Source organism: Culex pipiens, chromosome 1 (assembly GCF_016801865.2).
Source record: "Culex pipiens pallens isolate TS chromosome 1, TS_CPP_V2, whole genome shotgun sequence".
In the NCBI taxonomy this organism is placed as follows: Eukaryota; Metazoa; Arthropoda; class Insecta; order Diptera; family Culicidae; genus Culex; species Culex pipiens.
Window position 1 is genome coordinate 98,192,783 of NC_068937.1, and position 26,608 is coordinate 98,219,390.

The 26,608-nt window shown below is 36.2% G+C and overlaps 1 protein-coding gene across 3 annotated transcripts in view; it reads right to left on the reverse strand.

Moving 5' to 3' along the window:
- Positions 1-26,608, reverse strand: part of LOC120423714 (tubulin polyglutamylase TTLL5) — a 106,020-nt gene that overhangs the window by 63,568 nt on the left and 15,844 nt on the right. For 2 of the 3 annotated variants that reach the window (XM_039587621.2, XM_039587619.2), the window contains exon 2: positions 9,297-9,390. In XM_039587621.2, the coding sequence (XP_039443555.1) occupies positions 9,297-9,343 (47 nt within the window). In that variant the 5' untranslated portion in view covers positions 9,344-9,390. Of the gene's footprint in view, positions 1-1,572; positions 1,890-9,296; positions 9,391-26,608 lie in introns of those variants that run through there. The other variant, XM_039587618.2, reaches the window with a different exon arrangement.

The following is a 26,608-nucleotide window of genomic DNA, read 5'->3' on the forward strand; positions in this document are numbered from 1 at the left end:
AAATAAGACAGCTATTTAAGAAAAAAAAATTGCATCGTGTTTTGAATAACTTTGGTTAAAACAGGAACAGAAAAAAAATTTAGTACACCGATTTCCAAATGTATTGCTCTGAAATCTCCTGTACCTTTTCAGCCTGTATTCCTGATTTTCCCTGGTTGACGTTAGTAACTTAAAGAGAATTATTAAAATATGTTTTATATAAAATAAAACATTCAAAAGTTATCTATAATTTTGCATTGACTGTTTTTTTTTTAAATATGAAGGACAATAGCTTATAGGACCTTTTTTTTTCAAAAAAAACTCTTGTTGTCGCTTCTCGTTTTTGTAGATATTTTCAAAGAAATTTGTCTAGCTTTTTTAGTTGTGGCATATATTAAAATATATAGAAGAAATTTATTTATAAAACACTTATTTAATTTGAATGACATTGAAAATTTAAATTTGAACTTTTTTTAAATAAAAAAAAACAATTTTAATTTCTTTTAAGTTATTTAAAAATTGTCGTCCTTGTTTAGATTGAAGTGTAGATTGTCACCAATTATTATTATTGAGCTTGAAAACATATCAAATATTATGAAAACATACATTTTATGACTGCTTCAAAAATTTCCCGGGATCCCGGGAATTCCCGGGATTTCAAAAATATTTTTCCCGTTTCCCGGGAAATTCAAAACCCGGGAAAATTGGACGCCCTATCAGGGGTGACATTGAGTCTGGGGGGTGAGATTGGGTCATACAAATTTCAGCTTTTTTTATGGCCCAATCTCACCCACCAGACCCAATGTCACCACTGATGACGGTATCTCAAAAACTATTGGTTTGATTTTCAATGTTAAAAAATGAAACTTTTTTATTTTTATCTGATCTTTACAATAAAAATAACCTCAAAATTTCAAAATGAAGCACAACTTTTAAAGGTCTACAAATAGATAATTTTCCACATCTCATATTTAGGACCAAATTCTAAAATTATGAAATTATTTCATTGAAAAGATCAGAAAAAATACAGAACCTTCTCCTCGGCCTTGTCCAGAGCCGAGGGACAAAAACCTTCAATCAATTTTAAATCAGCCTCAATCATGAAGAAATGTTTATTAACATAAGTAAATAAAATTTTCTCGGGAGTTTCAAAATCTCAATAATCTCAATTGACACAGTTTTAACATTTCTTTTTTTTGTAAAAATTACAACAATATTTAGTGGAAGAAGAAAGAAAGGAACTGCAAATTGCGGCGATTTATTTTTAACGATGTTTTTTTTTAACTTAAAGGCCAACTAATCACCTTTTATATGTGTCCAAGACTAAAGTCGGTTGAAATTGCGCGGAGTTATGATTTTTTTTGAAAAAAGTGGTTTTTGCGAAAATTGCCGACCACTTTAACACGGCGTATGAACCCTCAGTCCAATTTTGAGCCCAATCGGAGAATTTTTTTTTTTCAGTATATGCCCTTTTCATATGGAATAGCTGTATAAATTTGCATCACAGAAGTCGATACTGCAATCAACCAACTTATTCCCGCATCTCTCTCAAATCGAACCAAATCCCCCTGAAACCCCCTGATCCATAATTACTTGTACAATCCAAACCGCTGAAAGTTATTCATGCTGTAACTTCTGCCGTAGCACAGACTGCTGCTGTTACCGCTGCCAAAGCTGAATCCCCCAATGCCGTAGCCACTGCGACAACTCTCGATGGAGCCTCCTCCAGCAGCGGCCTCTCCGGTAGTTGTTGTCGCCGCCGCCACTGACCGGATGGCCTCACCCGTCACCACGATTGTGCCCAAATATGGCGCTGGTGGCAACGACAGAACCGGGGCCGGCCGCTCAATTAGCAGCATTTTTCGCTTTGGCGCCGTTTCATCGAACATCAGCATCGCGTTTGTGTGTCTCCTTCTTCTTCTTCTTCTGTTGAACTATGCTGCCAATGCTGCTGCACCTCATCGAACTCAGCAAAACCTTCCTTTAGTAGGTCACTTGGCCACTGTCTCTCTCGCTTGCTTCGCTGCAGTGGGATTTGCACGTGCGGTCTTCCTTGCGGCCAAATCAAAACACACCAATTGATGCCACTTTTGGCCACTGGCCTTCATCGATGGCCGCCACCCGAAAAAACTCTCGGGAACCGCTGCATCACCGGACTAAACAGTTGTAAATTTCGACCGAAACTGAGTTGCAAGTGGCACAGTTTTTTTTTCCCACCTTCACGTAATCCTGCCACCCCCGGAAAGTCCTCGGAACTACTAAACGCACCCAGCCAGCCAACAACCAACACTATGGAAACACTTTCGAAGAATTCACAATCGGCGAGCTTTTCTTCGCCCCGGACAGAGCGAGGTGTGAAGCATAAATTTATGCTTTGGCGATGCAAAGCTCAATCCAATAGAACTTGGCACGTGGCGTGGTGGAACAAGAATGAATGCATGAACTCGTCGTTCGATTTGTGTAGTTCGGAAAAAGCATTAGATGTAAGCTCGATTTGTCTTCGAGAAATTGAAGGGGAAAGGTGGGGGAGGAGGAAATGGGTCGGGGTTCCAGACATTTGAATAAAATGCGATTAGGGAAAGGGGAATTGTCTAAGGATGCACGGTGAGAGTTCTGGTATTGGAAATTGGACATTATTTTCGCTCAGACATGATGTCTTCCTAGCCGAAAAGTCTGGGTTGAACGCTGCATCCAACAACAATTTCCAAAAAAGAAGTTATTTTTTTACACAATTGCAACCAGGGCTGTGGAGTCGGAGTCGGAGTCGGAGCCGGAGTCGGTGGAGTCGGGTCTTTTTGGGGACCTGGAGTCGGAGTCGGAGTCGGAGTCGTCAAAACTCGAACAGCTGGAGTCGGAGTCGGAGTTGGAGTCGGCTAAATTTTATGAGCTGGAGTCGGAGCCGGAGTCGGAGCCGAAAATTTCTGATAACCCGGAGTCGGAGTCGGAGTCGGAGTTACCAAATATTCAACAAAAATTATTATTTTTTTATTGTTCAGTTTTTGTTATAATGCAGGTTAATTCACAAAGCTTCTTATACCGTAAACCGGGGTGACATTGATAGGATTTTAATTTATTTTTGGAATATTTTCCAACTGATACGGGTTTTCTCAAGACTATTACTTTAAAACATGTACTAGGGTAGGCCACACAAGGTCCATGCACTATTTTTGAAAAAAAGGTTTTTCAATAGTGTTCAAAAAAAAGTTGCGTAAAAATTATTATTTTGAATACCGGGGTGACTTTGATAGTCATAGTTTTTGTTGTTAAAAGCAGGTTAAAGGTGTTCAAATTTAATTTTTACATCGCTAAGGTTGCAAATATTGTTTTCAACAAAAAAATCAATGTTTACATTTAGTTAACTAAGTTTATAAGCTTTTTAACAAAATACATATAAATTTTAGATAAAATTGTTCAAAAGTTAGAATGTTGCCTAAATTTTTTTAAAAATAGTTCTGTTTATAAAATTATTGATTCATATTACATTTTAAACTGAATTCGAAGCACGAATCACAAGTTTTCACATTTTGTATGAAATTTGTTCTACAGAAAATGCATTCAAATTTGGAAATTTTATTTAATTATGTATCAAGAACACAACATTTTTATTATTTACTAGCTTTGTTTACCTTCTCCTAGTGGAAAATTGTCCAAAGAATCCGAAAATTCATTCCGTTTTCCGATTTGAAATCTTGTTCATTGAGAAAATCATATCACTTTCAGAATATGAAAATAAGGCTATTCATCAACGTTTTCTTAATTATAGTTAACTAACTATTCAAACTTTTTAAAACTTATGAAAACTTGTTCTAGAAGTACCTTGAACCTTTTTCTACCCCGGTCAGTATGATTCCATTTAATTCCGTCCTTTTTTTATTTGTACTCTTCATTTTGCGAAAAAATCTCAAACCTATCAAAGTCAACCCGGCTATCAAAGTCACCCCGTTTTACGTTTTTTTAATTGTTTTTTTTTAAGAGATTTATCAGATGCCATTATGTTTTTGTATACACACAGCCATCTTTTACACCGATAGCGAATGTCGTGCAGGTTTAATGTAATTCATTTTTCAGGAAAAAAGTTACGAGGTACATAAAAAGATTAAAAGTAACAAACACTGTTTTTGGAAATCGGAAAAAAAATCTTCCATCAAATATTGATCCTTACACTGTAATTTGGATTTGGACCGCACTTTTCTCTCGCACTTTTGACAACAAAATTTCCAAAAACTAGGCAACCAGCAGTTGTTTATTCTAGATTAAATTTTCAAAACAACCTATCCCTCATGGGTTTCCTATGCAGATAGGGCCTTTTGAAAATTTAATTGAGTATTTACATTTCCAGTCGCAGTTTCCACCAAACTAGACATTCGCACTTTAAAATTGCGATTGACAGGTGAGCAACATCGGCTCGCTTTGATCATATTAAAAAAAAAAAAGAAATCCCAAGCCAGCTTAACAAGTCGCAATAGTGCGATCGATAGCAATAATTTAGTGCGAAGTCCAAGTTAGTGAGAATTGCGCAATAATTAACGATTATAACCATCTATTTCTTGGAACTCAACATGCACATTTTGTTTATAACCAAGTAAAAAAAACATAGAGTCGCGTTTGAAATATTTGAATAATTTTGAAATAATCATTGAATATGTTGAATATATCGATTATTTTAATGTTTACTATTTGTCCCGCCCGTGTGGATCAATCGGACCGCGCACTGGACTACCAATCCAGAGGTTGCTGGTTCGAATCCCGCGGCGGGCGCTCTAAAATTCTTTGTGTAAATATGGGTATCCTTGTAGATAAAAGGAAGACACTAGTGGTTGGTACTAGCAATGGTGGCCGACAGCTATAAAGTCAATTTCATTTCTCAACTAAATCTGAAAGTGTCGAGCCTTAGCAAACTGTTTTGATATCGTTGTAAATTATCGTTGAACAAATCTCAAGATATCAGTACCAAAAAGGATATTATAAAAATCGCATTAAAAAATAATAGGATTTAATTTCTTTTCAAATATTATTCCACCGGTAAGAACTAAGTCCCACGCCAATATGACGGAAGGTGATTATCATAGCAAATTAATTTACCTAAAAAAATCTAGGAAAGGTAGCTTAAGGGGTCCTTTTGAAATATCTGTGACTTAGAAATTATTTTACCTAGGGATTTTTGATTTATTTTAATTTTGAAATTTTCTATATATTTAAAATTGTTAGTTAAAAAACCAAGGTAACATTGATAGTCACTGTGTTTTTTATAAATATCAGCCTAAAGGTGAGCAAATTGAATTTATTTGGTAAATTGATCATTCAGGCTAGGTTTCTTTTAATGATTCATTAAAAAAATACAAAATGAAATGAAATATTTAAATTTATTAGCTTTTAAAAAAATAAAGGAATGTGAGGTTCTGTAAATAAATCCAAATTTACTTCAAAATTGTTCTTCTTAAAATGCCTTCAAAGCCAGAAACATTTTTTGATTTCTGTTTTAAAAACGTATAAAACATGTGACCTAGAAACTTTTTTTCCAATTTAAGATTCGAACGTATTTTCCTTGAGAAAAAAATTACACTTAGAGAGTATTTAAATAATCCAATTTATCAATGTTATCAAAATGATAGTAAACTAAATTTTGAAATATTTAAAATTATTTGGAGTCGGAGTCGGAGCCAACCATTTGTTGAAAGCTGGAGTCGGAGTCGGAGTCGGCTAGAGTTGGTAGGCCGGAGTTGGAGTCGGAGTCGGAGTCGGTTGGAGCTGAAAGTCGGAGCCGGAGTAGGAGTTGGAGTCGGCTAAACTCAGAAAGCCGGAGTCGGAGTCGGAGTCGGAGTCGCTTGAAATATGACCCGACTCCGCAGCCCTGATTGCAACAATCCTGATCAAGAAAACTTGTTTTATGACAAGTGACAACATGGCAGTTGTGTTATTATTGTGTGCAAGGTGAAATTTTAAAATTTGGAATGCATTTTAACTGTATTGGATTTTTTTGTAAATCACTTAAATTTTCACAAAATATCTTAATTTTTTTTAATAGTTTAATTTTTATAATTTGTGTATCAAATGATGAGCAACTCTCTACGAAATCGGCCGATTCCGACCATTTTTATTTTATGTATTTTTTTATTTGGCTCAAACTTTGTGGGGGCCTTCCCTATGACCAAATAAGCTATTTTGCATCATTGGTTCACCCATACAAGTCTCCATACAATTTTGGCTGCTGTCCATACAAAAATGGTATGTAAATATTCAAACAGCTGTAACTTTTGAGTGAATTTTCTGATCAACTTGGTGTCTTCGGCAAAGTTGTAGGTATTGTTGAGGACTATTGAGAAAAAAATAGGTACACGGAAAAAAAAATTGCAGATTTTTTTATCAACATTTTTTTCACAAAAACTCAATTTCCCAAAAGATTTTTTGATATGTTTTAGGAGACAAAAAACCGCAACTTTTGAGCCATAGAGAAACATGGTCAAAAAATCTGCCGCCGAGTTATGAATTTTTGAAAAAAATAATGATCTTTAAGAAAAGACACACGAAAATTGAAGTTTTCTAAGTCTCACCAAAACAACCCACCATTTTCTAATGTCGATATCTCAGCAACTAATAATCTGATTTTCAATGTTAAAACATGAAACATTCGTGAAATTTGCCGATTTTTTCTAAAAAAATATTTTGAATTTTTTTAAATCAAGACTAACATTTTAAATGGGCGTAATATTCAATGTTTGGCCCTTTAAAAATGTTAGTCTTGATTTAAAAAAATTCAAAATATTTTTTTCGAAAAGATCGGAAAATTTCACGAATGTTTCATGTTTTAACATTGAAAATCGGACCATTAGTTGCTGAGATATCGACATTAGAAAATGGTGAGTTGTTTTGGTGAGGCTTAGAAAACTTCAATTTTCGTGTTTCTTTTCCTTTAAGCCGCTGTATCTCAGCAACCAGAGGTCTTTACAAAAATAATATTTCTAGAAATGGTCACTCATGGTAACTTTTTTTAAAAATCGAAAAACTGCAAATATTTCGCTAAAATCAAACTTTCGGTGGCTATATCTTGAAAACGGAGCTCTTTATCAAAAAATCTGTAGAGTAGTTTTCGATTGCAAATTCAATGTTGCATTAAAAAATTAAGTCAAATTTGTTTTTTTTTTCGGCGGCAGATTTTTTGACCATGTTTCTATTTTTTGACTATGGCTCAAAAGTTGCGGTTTTTGTCTCCTAAAACATATGAAAAAATCTAGAAAATCAAAAAATAAGTATTTTGGGAAATTGAGTTTTTGTGAAAAAAATGTTGAAAAAAAAATCTGCAAATTTTTGTTTCCGTGTACCTATTTTTTTTCTCAATAGTCCTCAACAATACCTACAACTTTGCCGAAGACACCAAATTGATCAGAAAATTCACTCAAAAGTTACAGCTGTTTGAATATTTACATACCATTTTTGTATGGACAGCAGCCAAAATTGTATGGAGACTTGTATGGGTGAACCAATGATGCAAAATAGCTTATTTGGTCATAGGGAAGGCCCCCACAAAGTTTGAGCCAAATCAAAAAATACAAATAAAATCCATTTCCGTTTTTGGTAGAGAATTGCTCTGATGCAAAATTTTATATGAAGCATAAAAAAATTGAATTTATGTTTGAAGCATGCAAAACTTAGCTTCGTTTAATACCCATATTGCAAATTTTGCCTATTTGAGTGTTATCGAAAAATACCGTATTTCGTGCTTGCCATTTCATTACTTGTGAAAAACATGCAAAAAAATTAAAAAGTTACTTTTAAAAAAATGAAAAAAATAGATAGGCAAAATGTAATGATAAGAGGTGGTAGAATCGGCCAAATACTACCGAAAACAAACATAAACTTAACAAGATAAATGCAAATTAAAATACTAAAAATGAAACAAGAAAAAGATAAAACGTAAAGTAAAGTTTTTCGTAGAACAAAAGTTGCTCAAAATGACCTCCTAAACACGGGAAAAATAAAAATATTCGAAAAAAAAATTTGGGCAGTAGAGGGTTAATACTGTGCAGGAAGAATGAGTTCATTCCATCCAATAGTTTTCGAGATATGTCAATTTGAAGTAAAAAATAAGTGGTGCTCTGGTGCAACCACACGGCGTTCGAGAGTTAACAAATATAGCATTTTTTTTAATCGCTTGTCAATTGATTTTTTAATAAAGAAAATTAATCTGACCATGATTGATCTTGAGTGATTTTTTCTAACTCATAGCTGACTTCTCCCACTATCCCACTGTTCCAAGTGCATGTGTTTGGAGCGCCAACATAAAATAACATGAATTAGGGGAACTATGCCCTTTCTCAGCCTATTTCTAGTATCGGCCTATCAGTACTTTGTTCATGAATTACCGCTTTCATAAAATGTTTTCGACTGTTCCAAAGTAATAAATAGCTCATATAAAAGTGAGCAAGCAACTCTTCATTGTTGATACACCTGAAAATGTTGATTTAATAGCGGAAAACGGCAAAAGTGATGAGAATTGGTCGAACGGCTTAGAGTGATAAAAATGGGTATATTTCCCCTATGTGCAAGTTGTGAACCGCATCCCACCAGCATGCCCCGGCGACTAACACTAATCCAATCGCCGTAAAACTTTTATTTATGAGGCCGGGGGGCTGTTCGGTATCCTAGGAAGCCAATGGAGCATTTCCATTCGAGCAGTTTTTGCTTTTTTCTACAATGTATTTCTTATGGAGCGAACTGTCAAAAACTGCTCGACAGCGGGTACTCCATTCCGCGAATTGTGTTTTGATAAGCTTTCGACTCCAAAACAAACTCCATCCTTTCCCGACCCTCCCTTTCAAGTTGAATACAACATTGCATTAAAGCGGCGCGAGGGGCGTGCCAATGGAACTTCGTTTTTTCAATCGCGATTCCGCGAGACATGCTTTGAATATTTCGATGTTTGATTGAAGTTCCGTTGCAGTGTGATAAACAGTTTTCGGGCTTCGTCGTTTAGAACGAGGTTTTGTAATGTAACACGTAGGTACGTGTCGCGAAGGTACGTCACGTTTCTGCTGTTGAAGTTATTGTGGGCGATGATTCCCCGAAGGTAGTTAACCTATTTTTTGCAGTGGATTGATGTGTCTGCGCAATTTCCTGATAGCTGATAGGTTTGAAGCAATTGGAGTAATGTAAGAGATTGGCATGTGTGCAATCAAAACTCATGTTATTCTTGGAAGATTTTTCAAAATAAATATTTTTTTAAAGTTTTGTTGAATTTTTGAGTTGTTGAGTTCATGGTTTTATGTTTATTTAAACTCTTTTTTTTTAGGAAATCGATTCAAAAATTGAAAGAAACTTACCCACAAACAATGAGTTGGTCTAGTTCAGGCGATCCAACGAATACCATGCGACATTGTGCCACTAAGAACGAGTTGAACCGGTTGGCGGTCTGGTCTGCAAAAAAAAACAGAGAAAAGAACATTAGAAGAAGACATCAATTAAACACGCACATTAAATACACAGTTAGCACGGCCAATCGGTCACACCGTTGCTGGTTAGTTACTCCAACTAAAATGATGAATCAGCAGTTCGGACTGCTGCTCAAAGCCAAACATCAATCATCGTCCCAAAGTTTGATTGCTGGTTTGCGTTTACCGTTTCTCGCAAAAATAAAAACTAATAAAATTCCGAAAAAAAAGTTTCTCAGAATTGCCGACTCGCATAGTTAACTTTCTTTCTGAGGGCAAATCAAATCAATCAATTTCCGGCCGAAGGCCTCTAACGGAGCTTGCCGCTGCTTTTACAACCTCGAGCCCATTTATGGCACATTACGCCGTGATTGTCTCATAACGTTAATGAGTCTATTTCGCCGGCTCGCCAAATTAAACCTCTCATTATCGCCCGCTCACGATCTGTTTATTGAACATTGTTTTGCCTTTCGGAAGTTGGCGAAAAAAAAACAGAAATTGCACCTCTCTCACTTGTCGACATGCAATTGCTCAGGGGAACCAAAAATAAACAAAACTTCGCATGTTTGGCGTTCAACCGCCTCATTATATGGAAGCTATCATCGCGGTTTTCATCGCGGTTTTTGTTTGTCTAAATTGTTGAACATCGAAAACGTCATATTAGATCAGTCAAACTGCACGGAGGCGAAGCAAATGCAAGTCATCTCCCAGAGCTGATAGCGATCGAAGAAAGTGATAGGGGTCAATTAGCAGTGGAAAATTTAACCTACAATCTGAACGGAATAGAGTTATTTCCTTTTTGTATTTTTGTCTTTTTGTCTTTTTGTCTTTTTGTCTTTTTGTCTTTTTGTCTTTTTGTCTTTTTGTCTTTTTGTCTTTTTGTCTTTTTGTCTTTTTGTCTTTTTGTCTTTTTGTCTTTTTGTCTTTTTGTCTTTTTGTCTTTTTGTCTTTTTGTCTTTTTGTCTTTTTGTCTTTTTGTCTGTTTGTCTTTTTGTCTTTTTGTTTTTATATTTTTATATATATGTAATTTTGTATTTTTAATCATGCTCATGCCATGAAAGTGATTGAGTTTCAAAATGAACGAAAGTGTTATTTTTCCCTGACAGCAAGTATTGTAAGCCCTGAGAACTCACCTTATGTTGCAAATTACATGCCAACCCCTAAACATTTTCCAAAATTCAATCAAAAAGTTAAGCTTCAAAGTGCATTGATTGGCTTTCCTTCCTCGAAAACCCTCTGCAACTGCACACATTACATTACTCTTTGCAAAGAACCGAAACTCTATTAATCGCGCGATGCTTTATTTGCCATGGAGGTTCCCGGCCATTGATTTGCGCGCCACTGCTGATTGACTGGTCCGGAACCGGAGCTGTTTCGAGCGCCCGGCTCCGGATAATAATTCACTTTTATGGTATTAACGGTAGGTACATGCAAAAGCTATTATTGTAGCGATTTAACATTGCTTAGAGCACGAGGAGGTCGCACCTCTCGTGTCATTCGTCAATTCCGAGCAGGACGTTCAACAGTCAAACTCGATTAATGTCAGCGAAGATAACACGCTTCGGGCAAGGGGATCAATCGAGTTACTACGGAGTTTCCTGGTGACCCAGAAGCGTTTGCTGGAGTTTGGGGCATTTGGATAGTTGTTGGATATCTTTGAACTCGGACAATATCTGGATCTTCAGAGAAGAATCTTAGCTGACGGCCGACAGGAAGTTCCTTCACAGTTATCACTCTAAACAGAGAGCGTTCCCACTGACTCCAAAACGTACCAGTTTCGCCAAATTACCCGAGAGTCGTGAAGCCCGTCTCATGACTCACGCGGACCCAACTCTGGCCTGGGGTGTTTGATTGATTGCGGCGTGAAAACTAAATTGGATAATAGCGCGATGCATAAAAGCTTACCGCATATCACTCTTGGCCTGACGGTGGTGGTGGGATGTTCTGGCCGCCATCATGCCATGGGAGGCCAAAACCAGAACCAAAACCAGATACGAGAGGAGTGCAGCAACAACTTTGAGGGACGTCGTGGCGCGACGATCCGCGGTGAATCGCACAAAACAGCTCGTAAATACTCCTCTGATATAGCGTATGCAAAACAATTGGAGTGTGCACTATGTTGGTGAGTAGATAGCGGGGTTAGGGGGAGAGTACCTAATGTTGTCAGTTGAAGTCTTGAACAAATCAACGAACTTATGCTGCCATAACCCATGACATTTGAACTATTGGAATCATGAACTCTCAAGTTCTTGAAATCTTGAACTCTTGTTCGCCTTTGCTTGAACACCCAAACTCTCGAATTCTTGAACTCTTGAACATGACTCTTGAACTCTTGAACTCTTGAACACTTGAACTCTTGAACATTTGAACATGACTCTTGAACACTTGAATAATTGAACTTTAGAACAGTCAAATTCTTAAAGTCATGAACTCTTGAACTAACTCTTGACTATTGAGCTCCTGAACTCTTGAACACTTGAACATTCCTTGAACTCTGTCAACAATAGGACCACCTACCCTCCAACGGCTTGCCAACTGCACAGAAGCCAGACTTATTTCACTCGCTCGTAATCGACTCGAGAGCTTCCCGTTGGGCAAATACTAGAGCTACCTAGTATACTCTATGCAGTGCCACAGTGTAACGGAGGATGGCGGCGTCGACCCAATAATAGTCTATCCGAGTACTATTTCCGATCGTTTTCCAACATATAAGCGGAGTAGGATGAAGCGTAATCGAACGTTAAAAAAAACCCACCAAGAACAATGCACACAGTTGTAAGGGAGGGGTTTGTTAGTGAGAAGAGAATGCAACTAGAATTTGGGACAAGTTTGGTTTCCTTCTTGTGATATATTTGTTTTTAGGATTGTGAAGTACGTAAGAAAGTGCAAAAGTACAAAAAGACAAAAAGACAAAAAGACAAAAAGACAAAAAGACAAAAAGACAAAAAGACAAAAAGACAAAAAGACAAAAAGACAAAAAGACAAAAAGACAAAAAGACAAAAAGACAAAAAGACAAAAAGACAAAAAGACAAAAAGACAAAAAGACAAAAAGACAAAAAGACAAAAAGACAAAAAGACAAAAAGACAAAAAGACAAAAAGACAAAAAGAAAAAAAGAAAAAAAGAAAAAAAGACAAAAAGACAAAAAAACAAAAAGACAAAAATCCAAAAATAACTCCACATTGTTTGTACCTCGTCACCACGAAAAGCAAACACTCCTTACCACAAATGCCACAAACTCCCAACTTTTTTGTGGAAACCGATTAGCATGTCAATTACACCGTCATCGCCGCCGTACAGGCGGAAAGTAGCTATTAGAAATTTCATAAATATCGCTTTATCAACACCTAGATCCAGCTGCCTTCGGTAAGCCGTTCAGACCAATTCATGTTTTTTATGTCGCTCCATAAAGATTTCCCAAGTTCTGCTCTACGGTGGTGGCGTGCCGAAAATAGCAGAATTTTCCCTTTTCTCACTATCGTCGCCGCCGTTAAACCGTCTTCTTAAGTGTGCTGAGCTATTGACTGTTGATAGAATGTGGTTTTTTGGAGAGGAGAACTGCTGAAGCGTGACTCGGATTGAAGACGTAAATTGTCCAACTTTAGTGCATACCTTTTGGAGTCTCAGAAATGCATACTTGAAGGACGATTACCAACGGAAATTCAATCTCTCACAAACCAATCCAACCGTGAGTGAAACTCGATCTGTGCGAAGTCACCTCGCAGAATCAATCAATCTTCCAGCGCAGATCATCGCTGAAATATTTAATCCCAGCTCATATCTGATCTATTCCGCAGCTGGCCAACTGGCGCGCAGCGCTGGAATTCATCTGGCAAATCGCCTCCGATCATGCGGATAAGCAGTTTGAGCTAGAGATGGTAGGGTTTTCAAACTAAAATCATACTGTTAAATCCAGAAGGATTAAAAGATTCTCAAATTTCTAGTAGCATCGTAGCTTGGAAGGCACCGCGACGACCCTACCATCTCTTCTTTCAAGTACTTCTCAGTCCATCGCGACGACATTCCCCATTTGCAGATCATGACTGCTAGCGAGGATTAATAGATTTGCGATTAAACTGCAAATCTGCAATTGTTTTTTTTTTCGCAACTCAAAATTGCGCCCAACCGAAACGACTCGCGCAAATCGTCGGCTGTCACTGGGCTGCCATGTTTTTGTTTTCATTTCCTGCCCCTGTTTCCAAAAGGGAGCTGCCGGGTCTCCATGGCTTCCGTACGAAGGTAGGAAAATTTCGTTCAATTAAATCACGCAAACAATAGCTCAATTATCGCGCCCAGTTGTGGCGCGTTACGCCTGAATGGCGGCAAACTGTGCGGGGTCAAATTAAGGTGTAACAAGGGGTTCGAACTTGTTAATGTGCGAACAGATGGCGCCATGTGTTGAGGTCCATAAAAATAAAATGTTTTTTTTCAGTTTTATGGCATTGTTTGATTTGAATTTAAACCAGGAAAATTTATCTTTTTAGGAAAAAAACAAATAACCTGTACAATGCTATGCTATGCTATGCTCGAAATTCCTGTAGCATTGCAACTCCGTATTCAATCTTTGGTTGGTGAGATTTGGTTAACGAAGTACGTATTGTTGACCAAACCTTGGATTAGATGAAATCTTAAAGTCCACACTTAATTTAACTAAGACAAGCTAATAATATTTTTGTGCAAACTAAACATTCTCAAAGTGTCATGAACATAATTATTGAAATGAGATAAAATTGAACAATGTACTACATTTTTAAAATAAATTTTCCACTTAGAGCATATTCGGTTTGGGTTTGGGTTTGGGTTTGGGTTTGGGTTTGGGTTTGGGTTTGGGTTTGGGTTTGGGTTTGGGTTTGGGTTTGGGTTTGGGTTTGGGTTTGGGTTTGGGTTTGGGTTTGGGTTTGGGTTTGGTTTTGGGTTTGGGTTTGGGTTTGGGTTTGGGTTTGGGTTTGGGTTTGGGTTTGGGTTTGGGTTTGGGTTTGGGTTTGGGTTTGGGTTTGGGTTTGGGTTTGGGTTTGGGTTTGGGTTTGGGTTTGGGTTTGGGTTTGGGTTTGGGTTTGGGTTTGGGTTTGGGTTTGGGTTTGGGTTTGGGTTTGGGTTTGGGTTTGGGTTTGGGTTTGGGTTTGGGTTTGGGTTTGGGTTTGGGTTTGGGTTTGGGTTTGGGTTTGGGTTTGGGTTTGGGTTTGGGTTTGGGTTTGGGTTTGGGTTTGGGTTTGGGTTTGGGTTTGGGTTTGGGTTTGGGTTTGGGTTTGGGTTTGGGTTTGGGTTTGGGTTTGGGTTTGGGTTTGGGTTTGGGTTTGGGTTTGGGTTTGGGTTTGGGTTTGGTTTTGGTTTTGGTTTGGGTTTGGGTTTGGGTTTGGGTTTGGGTTTGGGTTTGGGTTTGGGTTTGGGTTTGGGTTTGGGTTTGGGTTTGGGTTTGGGTTTGGGTTTGGGTTTGGGTTTGGGTTTGGGTTTGGGTTTGGGTTTGGGTTTGGGTTTGGGTTTGGATTTGGGTTTGGGTTTGGGTTTGGGTTTGGGTTTGGGTTTGGGTTTGGGTTTGGGTTTGGGTTTGGGTTTGGGTTTGGATTTGGGTTTGGGTTTGGGTTTGGGTTTGGGTTTGGGTTTGGGTTTGGGTTTGGGTTTGGGTTTGGGTTTGGGTTTGGGTTTGGGTTTGGGTTTGGGTTTGGGTTTTGTTTTTGTTTTTGTTTTTGTTTTTGTTTTTGTTTTTGTTTTTGTTTTTGTTTTTGTTTTTGTTTTTGTTTTTGTTTTTGTTTTTGTTTTTGTTTTTGTTTTTGTTTTTGTTTTTGTTTTTGTTTTTGTTTTTGTTTTTGTTTTTGTTTTTTGTTTTTGTTTTTGTTTTTGTTTTTGTTTTTGTTTTTGTTTTTGTTTTTGTTTTTGTTTTTGTTTTTGTTTTTGTTTCCAAAAAACATATTTAAAAAAAGCAAATGGAGAATTTTTCAGTGCATTTGACCGTTGCAAATATTTCTCAAAGTTTATGGCTACGTGTTAAGTTTTTGGGAAACAGAACTGGATTTCCTCCTATATCTAGGACAAAGTACTGGATGTTGTAGGCTTTTCTGAAAGAGCACGTGATTTTGAACCAAACTGCATCACTATCTCAAAAGCGATTAAATTGCATATGTGACATTTATGCGATTAGGGATAGGTCACCTATTTAAAAAAAATATTGGAAAAGTCCAAACTTACACTTTGGATGGTAGACTCTTCTTTTTCGAGGTAATTTTACCTAAATTTTATCGGAATATGTGAAATTACATCCAAAATGGTGTGAATTTACATATTCTAAGAGGCAATATCACACTTTCTTTCCTGACTCGAAATATGTTAAGTTACATGATTTTTACTGTGTAAAATTATTTGGGAAAACCTTGGAGAATTTTTCTTGTGGAGCATCAACTCTTCCTGACTTCCAAATCCTTTTCCTTTAGCTTCGGTGCGCGGTGGAGATGGAGTTAGTTTTATTTACAATTATCATTTCCTAGACAATTTGAATTAGAAAAATCATATACATGACGAAGTCCAGTCTGCAATCCTTTGAAATCACCGTCTCGAAGCGTCACTCTATCACTCCCAGCAAAGTTTCTTAAATAAATGTATTAAAACTACATTGAGAATAACATTTATATTTAACATTAAATGAATATATTCAAAGAACTTTGGGGGCATTCACAAACTATGTAGCTACTTAGGAGGTGATAGAAAACTTTAAGTAGAATATAGTTTTTTGTTTTTGTAATTTAGAACAAAAATTGATCGATCCTAAAGCTAATCTCAATAGGTCCAAGTTACGACAAGCACCCAGCCCGCCGCGACTCCAATTTGTCCAGCGGAAGGAAACACTTTGAGGGCAGTTTGTCTACGGTGTAGTAAAATAACAACACCGCCAAACTTACACTGCAGCATTCAGATTGACCTGCTTGGGCTGTTTCGATTTTTCTCCGTTTCGTCTGGTCGCCGATTCTTAATATTGCCTGATGGTGGCGCATTCTTTGGAGACCAGTAAAACTTAGCATACGTACACAAGCTGACCTTTCGAAGTTGCAGTGGTAGTGAGGTGGCACCACCTCGGCGTTTCATTTTCCAGCTGGATATGTTCCGCCAAGATATGGGCCAGAAGATTGCGCGACGGAGGACAAGCAGAAGGTATCCTTTGCCCCTTCTCACTTAGCCAGATAGTGCAGGGTTAGCAAGGTATGCTAACATGCAAAACGACAGGACACTAATTTATGCTATTGTCGCTCCGGTTCTCCGACAGAGTCGGAGTCAGCTTCACACAGCAGGGCTTGAACTCATTATCGCCACGGTCGCGCGCGGTTGGGGAGGACGACGGCGACTTGGCCGAGAACACTAGAAGGCACTGACTTGGAAGTCAACAGAAGAAGGCTTTGCACGAAAGAAAGTCGTTTGCTAATGAACTAAAAGGGAGGTTCGACTTAGTAAAAAACTTCTTTAGCAATAGAATGTTTAAATTGCATTGACATTTGATATGAATATGACCAACTTTTGGTGCAGTTTATTGTCACCTTCATCACCAATTTCCTCCGGATCCTTCTTCTGACCGACGACACTCCAAAGGAACCATCAGCAGAAAAGCAGATGTCGTCGTCGTCCATGGTGTTGGAATTCCGTCACTCCCAAGTGGTTTATGAGTCACGACGGACGATCGACGAAATGTGTCGTGTTAGGTCGGAATAACCACAATCTGGCCAAAACGATTCAAGTGTTGGAATGGTGGAAGGTCGTCGATGGAATGGGGATGTTTGCTTTTGGAATTATTCTTTGATGTTTGAAAAAGTCAACGTTGAAATTCTGTTTAAATCTGAAAACAAACTTCAACAAAGTAATAAGAAAACCCCAGATTTACTCCACAAATCGATACCGGAATGTCCGTATTTTTTCGTGAATCTCAAATTAGCTGCCCATTAGACCGAAAATCAAATCAAACCAAAATGACCGCCGAACCGAATCGGAACGTTTTCAGAGGCGTGACGCCACCCGGCCAAAGTTGAGTTTGAGGCCCGTCCAGTAAGTAGGTAATACATAAGTAGACCATAGTTGCCGGCTTTCGTTGGTGCTCTTGGATAATGGTGTGTACGCATAATAGCAATAAACGCACACCCCAGCCACCAGCTAAATGCCAAACAGTCGAAGAAAAGCTACTGGCGCCATCGAGAGAGTGGTGGGGGAAAAGTGAGGTTGGAGTCGAGTCCAGCTGGAAATGTGATGGAAGCTTTTCTTGATGTGAAGATTTTTAAGTTCGACCGCGCAATAGATGTGCGAAATTTCAGTACTTATGCAATGAACACTTTCTAACAAATACAAAATTCAAAATTTCTGATATTTTTTTTTAATATTTAGAAATTTTATTCCTTACATAACAGAACTGATTTTTGCAAACAAACATATTTTTTGGACTATTTGAAGACCTACTGTAACACCACTACAAAAAAAAGGAAATAATAGTTTTCAACTTGAAACCACCAATTTTATCTTTCGGCAAGTCACAACTGCATGAATCCGAGCTTCTTATAGAATTCACCAAAACTTAAAACTACTAAAAACTGAAAACTAAAAACTAAAAACTAAAAACTAAAAACTAAAAACTAAAAACTAAAAACTAAAAACTAAAAACTAAAAACTAAAAACTAAAAACTAAAAACTAAAAACTAAAAACTAAAAACTAAAAACTAAAAACTAAAAACTAAAAACTAAAAACTAAAAACTAAAAACTAAAAACTAAAAACTAAAAACTAAAAACTAAAAACTAAAAACTAGAAACCAAAGACTAGGAACTACCCAAGTAACAATTTTAAACCAACTAGCCACCACCTAGTTTTATTAAGGTTTTATGGTAGCATCTTGATTGCTTAATAGTTTTATTTAGGCATTCACCGCAACCAATAAGCAAGAGCTAATTAATAGGTTCTAACAGGGTTTTATGCCTCGGACATAAAACCTTGTGACAATAAAAGCTAAATGGCTTTTAATAAGGTTTTATGAAAGTTTTAAGAGAGTCTTGAAAACCCAATGGCAATGTCATGCCAAACGGGTTTATCGCATGCTTTTTTAAAACCCAGGATGTTTCAGCTGTCATTAAGTGCCATTAGGCATGCAAAAAGCTTACTTAAAACCATAAGCACCTGAAAAAGCATTAAACGCGGTCAATTAGCAGTGCATAAATATGGCGCTTAACGCGTGTTCTGATTGAATTTGATTGACCGCCATCTTGGTTGGCAAAATAGAAAACTGAAAAATTTGATTTAAATTTGATGAAAACACACATTTATGCTGAATTTCTGGTATGATTAATATAGCGATAGATGTTTAAAAATATTTTGAACATTTTTTTCAAAGAATTGCAATAAAATATTTTTTAACATTAAACACTATGATTACAAAATATTGATTTTTGATGAAGCGAGTTGATTTTTTTGGCTCTATCTCCCTACATTTATCAATAAAATTTCAGCCGCAGTTGAATTTGAACCATCAATTGCGAGAAATAAGCTTTCAAATTATTTGGATTACCTCTAACATCTATTATTTATCATCGCCATTTTTGACAACCATGTCCATGATTTCATTTGGCAAGACGAAGACTTATTTTTGCCCAAATAAAACCTATTTGGCATAAGACGTTTGAAGACGTATGAAATGTCATTTTTCCATAACTCCTGACTAGGTTTTAACAAAGGTTTTATCAAGGCTTTGAGGATGTTGTTAGGATTCAGTTGTAAAGCCTTGAACTCCTATGTAGGTTTTATAAATAGGCCCTAACAACCTTTTGCGGAGGTCCTTTTGGGTTTTATGTGGGGTTTATCAAGGTTCTGGGGAGTTTGTTACGACTAAGGAGTTTTAATGTTGGTTTTGGCTGATTGCGGTTGTGACAGCTTTGATAAAGCCTAAAATGTTACTTGGGTATTTAAAAAGAGGGAATCACACATAAAAATATTTATTAACACTTTTGGTTTGATAAAGTTAAATTTGAAATGGTCCTATAAACAAATGAAACACAATAGCTTAAAGAACCTTTTCAAAAAAAAAAACTCTTGGTATTATTATTCAAAATTATTTTTTTTACCAATGGTTGTTTTTTTTTTAATATATTTTTTTATGGAATTTAAAACAAATTGTGCAAGGAATAACAAAAACATAATCTTGATTTTAAGAGATCAAAATTTAAGTATTTTAAGACTTTTTACCTTCCTCTTTCCTAATAAGAAATTCAATTTGAATTGTATTTATACCCTTTCTTCTTTCAGTTTTTTTTAAGAAGTACATTAAAGGGCCATTCAATCATTACTTAACATTTTTGCTTTTGTTTTTGGGAGTGGATACATTTAAACAAATAAAATACAAAAACAAAAATCTTAATTTCAAGGGACTTGTGTAAAACATCACAAAGTAAAAAATGAGTAAATTTGAAAGATGTAGAATTCTATGGTGTAATATAACCTCCATAAAGATTGGAAAAGTGGTAAATTCACTCATTTTTAGAGATTACTGAATTACACATTTTTTCTAAGATGAAAAATGTTGCAATTCTCAAATTAAATATTAGGGGAAATATACCCATTTTAATCACACTAAGCCGTTCGACCAATTCTCATCACTTTTGCCGTTTTCCGCTATTAAATCAACATTTTCAGATGTATCAACAATGGACAATTACTTGCTCACTTTAATTTGAGCTATTTATTACTTTGGAACAGTCAAAAACACTTTATGAAAGCTGCAATTCATGTTCAAAGTGCTGATAGGCCGATAATAGGTATAGTTCCCCTACCATGACTTTTGTAATAACTTTTTTTTTAGGTTTAAGGGTCGCTGTAGATCGTTTAAGTTGGCAAAAAAAAATCTTTTCATACACAAATGTCTTCTTTAAATCGCTAATAACTCATCAGGATTAACTCGGATCGTTTTGTGGTCTTGGACAAAGTTGTTTGTCATAAAATGTTACATAACAATCTCTCACTCATTATCAAATCCGACACATTTAACGTCACCTTTTGGACGAATTTTGATTTTTTTTTCTTTTCTCCTTACATTTTTGCGATTTTTTCCATACAAACTTCAACAATAAAAAGCGACCCTAAAACCTTAACCGATTTTTCTCAAAATTGGAACAGTAATTGGAATCAAACCAGGGGGTTCAATTTTTCTTGTCATCCTACTGTGTATGTATATTTTGTCGAATTAGCCGAATTCTGTATCAAGAATTCAAGATTGATTGGGCAAGGAAAATTATTTTTTTCTTGGCAAAATAGCATTTTTCAAATCATAAACAAGTCAAATCACACAGTTTAGAAATTCCTCAAAATTGTACATTTCTTCTTCCCAATTTCATTTGCAAATCAATAGTTGGCAAAGTTTCATAGACCTCCAAAAGGTCAATATTTTCAGTTGTTTGAAGTTAAATCTTGTACTGCCAAAAAAAGCGCATCTAGAGAAAATAAGTATTTTCCACATATTCCAAAATTGTTCAAGAAAATAAAATATCAAAATTAAATCAAAGGTAATTTAAATCTAATAACTAACATTTAATTTACAACACTTTTCATTTAACTGCTGTAAAAGTCAAAAACATAAAAAAAAACTTGCAAACTACCCAGGAAAACGAAAGCAAAAGTGCTTTTCCACACCGCACTACACCATAACATAAAAGTGTGTAGGTGTACATAAAAGCGGAAAAATCGACTGCTTTTGTCAAGTGGCGATTTATTACGCACTCGTCGAACTCGTTGATGCGACGTCGAGGTGTTTGTGCTCAGTTCTAGCGAAGCATTTCGACTTTTTACAGGAATGATTGTCTATCTGAAATTTTTTTTCTTTTGAAAAGATTGAAGAATGTTTTATGTAATTTAATTAAAATTGTCCAAATTTAAAGAAAAAGGAAGTAAAACGACTTTCAAAAGCAATGTTCGATCGAATAAATCTTAAAATTGGAAAATAAACCATCCAAGCGGCGATTCAATCAATTTTACTTTCGGAACTAAACTCGGTGAAAAGTGAGCGTGCGTTGAACGGCGTCGTCGTCGTCGTCATGCTGTACAACTTCCCCAACAGCTTATCAGAAACTGCTTCCCACTTGGAAGCCGGCTGGCTGACTGGGTTCGTTTTCAAGTGAATGTTTATTAAACCAAAATGTAAACACCTCTTTAGCAGGGTAGTAATAGTAGAGCTATAGTGGAACGAACTCTCGCTTTCTTCCCACACTTATCAGAAAACTGTTTGATTAGACTTTGCTGTGGCACGCGAATTAGTTAGACTTGTTAGTTTGTTCGTTTAAAATTAAGATTTTTTTTATGTTATTTTATGACGAAATGTACAAATTCACTGAAAAATGTGAGTTTTTAAAGATAAAATTTATAAATACATCTCACATTTCCTCATTTTGAGCTTATAAATAGCTCCTCCTTGAACCAGTTCCCAATTATTTCAAGAAAGATGATGATCACCAACCATCGATTACACGACCTCCCTCGCAGAACAAGGTTGATGGTAACGCGATTAATCCGTCACTTCCGAGCGAAACTCAGCAGCCAATCGTGGGCAACCGCCCACACTGAAGAAAACGAACACCTCCATGAGGAATGATGTGCCACTTCCGATTTTACCACACCATTTGGCAGGAAGGACACAGACAAGTGGAGGCAGATTTATTTGAGTGAAAAAAAAGTGAAATTTAGAAACCTTTCAAACAAGATTTTTGAGATAAATTTAAAATTAGGGTTTTCTGTGGAACTGGCAACCCTGTCAAAAGTTATGAGCCCTTTAGTGAAGCTTTTCAGAGCCTGTCGTGAATTTTGAAACCGTTTTCTATATACCAAAACATAAGTCTTTTCAAATCAATTCAAAATAATATACATTTCCACCCTTCCACGATTTATCACTACTTATATTTTTATCAGATTTATCGATCTTTTTGAAGTAGAAGGTAATTTCCTTTTAAAATTGCACTCATACCTTAAATATTTTCAAAGATTTTTGGCATTCTGCCAACACTGCCAAATAATGTGAATAAATTGCTTCAACTAAAAATTCCCACAAATAAAACAAAGAAACTTCTACACTTGTCTGCGCTGCAAGCATGTGTTTTATGCGTTATTTATTGCGATTTACCTTCGTAGCATCATCAACATCAACATCAGGAGAAAAAGAACAAGTGAAAAACGCTGGTACGATATTCGGTCTCCAAGAAACCCCTCGCGCCGCCGAATAGGCCATTGCCATCGACGAGCCTCCTCTTCCTTAGGGGCTGGGAAAGGCACATGGGTTTGTTTACTCAAGAAACGAGCCAACGAACGTGAGTATGCAAATATCTGCGCGATTGATATAGACCTGATAGGATAGGGTAAAAGGGGCAATTTTGATATCAATTTTTTTTTTAAATTTAATAGATTGCATAGCATAGTATAGCATTGGTGTCTACCCGTAGCTGCGACTTCGTTATTGACCAGGACCCCCAAACATTGCTCCGTGGACCAATCATCACCCCTTCGCAATTTTAAAAGGTCCCTATCGTACAGATCAATACCGACCAGTGGTAAGACACGGGGAAGTGGATGGGAATGTTAGTCCGATACTTGAGTGATGGGACCGCTAAATCGACTGCGTCTCCGACAAAGTATCACATGAGTTTTGAGGGGTTAGTAAGATGGGTATGAGGTCAGGATTCACTGTGGTAGGTGATGCGACCATAAGCAATTTGTTTATCGGTTGAAATTTTAAAAATCTGAGGCAGCCGGCTGCCGAAAGATAGCTATCTAGAGATTTAAATATAGTATTAATTCGACCGCGTTTCTCCAGAAATTCTTCGTCGGCGTGCCTTCCGATCAACGGTGATGTAGGAAGGGCTTTATTCATTAAAATGATTTTATATCATAAGTCTTAAAACATATTCGTTGGCGTGCCTTCCGATCATCGATGATACAGAAAGGACTTGATTTTTTTTTATTTAATAGATTGATTTCTAAACAATACAGTCTATCATTAAATCTCTCATAATTTTGACCAAATGTTCAAAAATAATCATACAATTGCCACCTTTACCCCAAAGCGCAAACGAGCTAGAGTTCTGGGCCAGGTGCGCCCAAATGATAACTTTTACTACTGTCAGGGACATCAAGTTGGTCCTTCTTTGAGTGTAAAGAGGATACGACTTTGGTTTATTAGGATGTTTGCGATAGTCTGACTTTTACTACCGCAACGGAAACGGGTATCCAATAGTTTTACCCTGTTACGTTGCATATTCACATGAGAAGGTCGCATAAACAGTAGCAGTGAGTGAATGATGATATGTGATTGTTTCCGGACCGGGCAAACTTGTGTACTCAAATAAAGCTGCAATCAATTTCCGTTGCTACTTACTTTTATATATTGCCGTAAAACTTCTTTGCTCAACATAACAGCGAGGATTCATTGAAAATACTTTAAAATATAAAAAATCTTCAAACATTTTATTTTCATAAGGGACCATCCATAAACCACGTGGACACTTTAGGGGGGGGGGGGGGGTAAGCGATTGTCCACGCTCCATACAAAAAAGATTTTTTTTGTATGGACAATTGTCCACGAAGGGGGGGGGTTGAGATTCCCAAAAAAGTGTCCACGTGGTTTATGGATGGTCCCTAAACATATTTGAGTAATTCTGTACAATTTAACAAATTGAGCAATCCCCTACCAAAACGGAAATAGATTTTTCTTTGTATTTTTTATTTGGCTCAAACTTTGTTGGGGCCTTCCCTATGACCAAAAAAGCCATTTTGTGTCATTGGTTTACCCATACAAGTCTCCATACAATTTTGGCAGCTGTCCAGAAATGGAACGTACATGTTCGAAAATCTGTAACTTTTGAAAGAATGTTCTGATCAATTTGGTGTCTTCGGCAAAGTTGTAGGTATTGATGAGGACTGTTCAATTGGTACACGGAAAAAAATCTAGCCGAATTTTCATTCACTTTTTGCCTTTCTTACAAAAGAAAGGTTCAAGGTTTGCTTTTGGAAAAACGCTTTTCTCAGAAATCTTGAAAAAAAAGCCGTGCACGGCTGGGAATCGCCCCAGAAAAAAAATCCAATAATTTGAAGGTTTTGATGCGCTCTTTCGATTGAATTTTGGCCCGAAACCCGGATCTCAAAGCCAGAATGAAATACGCGATGTCCATAATTTGAAAACCGCTCGTAAAATGCACAATTTTTATATTTATGATTTGAAGCCGTGGGGTCGGAGACGAGAGTTTCTTGTTTCAATTCACAATTTAGGACCGACAAAAGTGGTCAAAACTAGTTTTTAGAGGTATTTTTTAGAATATTTTACAGATAACACTTTCAAATTCAAAGAATATAAATTTAAACAAATATACATTTTAAACCATGCGCCATAAACTGCGTGTGCCCAAAATTTTAAGCATTTCCAAAATTTATTTCCAGAGATATTGCCATATTAGCGTTTTACTTTTTATTTTTACCCTATTTTCTCTTAATGAATTTGTGGTTTTATACAGAATCATATACTGAACATCAAATTCGCAGTCCCGGCTCGTTCTCGTTCTTGCTCGAAAGATCGACAAGTCGAAGCTTTAACGCCATCGCATTTACGCTTGTATCTTCTGACTTTTAGTCCTAGATCGACAAGGTGCACTATCGATTTATTTATTTTTAAAGCTAATCATAGACTAGCATTGAAGACTGAGTACCCTTTATATTTTTCTTATAATATGAATCCAATATCAAGAGTTCTTTTTTAATATGCCATATAAACATATGAAACATGATAGTTTAAAACGACGTTTAAAAAAACTCCAGATATGTTTTTGTTGATTAGTTATAATCATCTTACAACCTCTAATTTACCTCTAAAAATTTATGAAAATAGGCATTCGCGATCACGGCAATAGCCAAAATTTTCACCGTACTAAAATTTTCTAAATATGCAATATGCGTATCAAACGAAGCTAAATTTTTGTATGCTTTTGACATTTTATTGAAATATATTTGTAAAATACTAAAATTTTCACAAAATACCATATTTTTTCGAAAATACTCAAATTTTTCAAATTTGCTATATGGGTATCAAATATATTGCAATTTCGTTCGCTTTTTCAATTTATTAGAGTATTTTTTTATGGAAAATACTAAAATTAAAAAAAAAACTCATTTTTTCAAATTTGCAATATGGGTATCAAACGAAGCGAAATTATGCATGCTTCATAAATACATTCAAATTGTGTATGCTTTATACAAAATGTTGCGTCTCACCCATATTGCAAATTAAACAAATTTGAGTATTTTCGAAAAAAAAGCGGAAATCTTTGAAATTTTTGTGTTTTATAAAAAAAAACACTAATAAAAAAGCATACAAAATTTCGTTTCGTCTGATACCCATATTGCAAATTATGAAAATTCGAGTACTTTCGAAAAAATACGGTATTTTGTAAACAATTCTGTATATATATACAGTATACGTTTTACTTTGAAATTTACTAGATTTTCAAAAGATATATTCTAAGTGAAGTCCCGACGATAACGATAGAACTATCGTTATCGTTATCGAGCCTCGATAATTTTATCGTTAACATATATGATATGAGGATATAGTATAATGAGGGATAAGGAATAGGACAGGGAATAATATAATTATTTAAATAAATCATAAAGTGTGGTTCCCAAATGAAACAATAGAAACACAAAAAGTCAACCACGCGGCTTCACACTATCCTCAGAACTCTTCTGTTTCGACCTTTAATGACAGTAAATTAACTGTGTTAGGCATTTAGTAAAACTTTTTATTTCAATGTATTGAAAGGTACTTCAATTATGTACACTCGTTCTCTCGATGCTGATTGGAGCCTTGATAATATAAATCTAGCAGAACTAAACATATTCTCTTTAAAAAAAAAGTCAGGACGGGAACCAGTTTAGAAACGTGAACCCTTTAACAGATTAAAACCACCATCAAATATTTTTTGACATAATTTAAACAATAAAACATTACATAATCCACCCTTAGGTGGTTGGAGCCTTCCTCACATTTAGAGGTTAATGCTATCCAAAATCATAGACTAAATAATCTATGCCAAAATAGACACAAAAGGGCGGATTTTTCAGTGTTCTATCAATTTGACTCAGATCTTCATAATCCGGGGCACCTATGTGCTTACAACGTATCATATGGTTGTCAGATCTCCAATCTTTTGGGCTCGTTGGAAA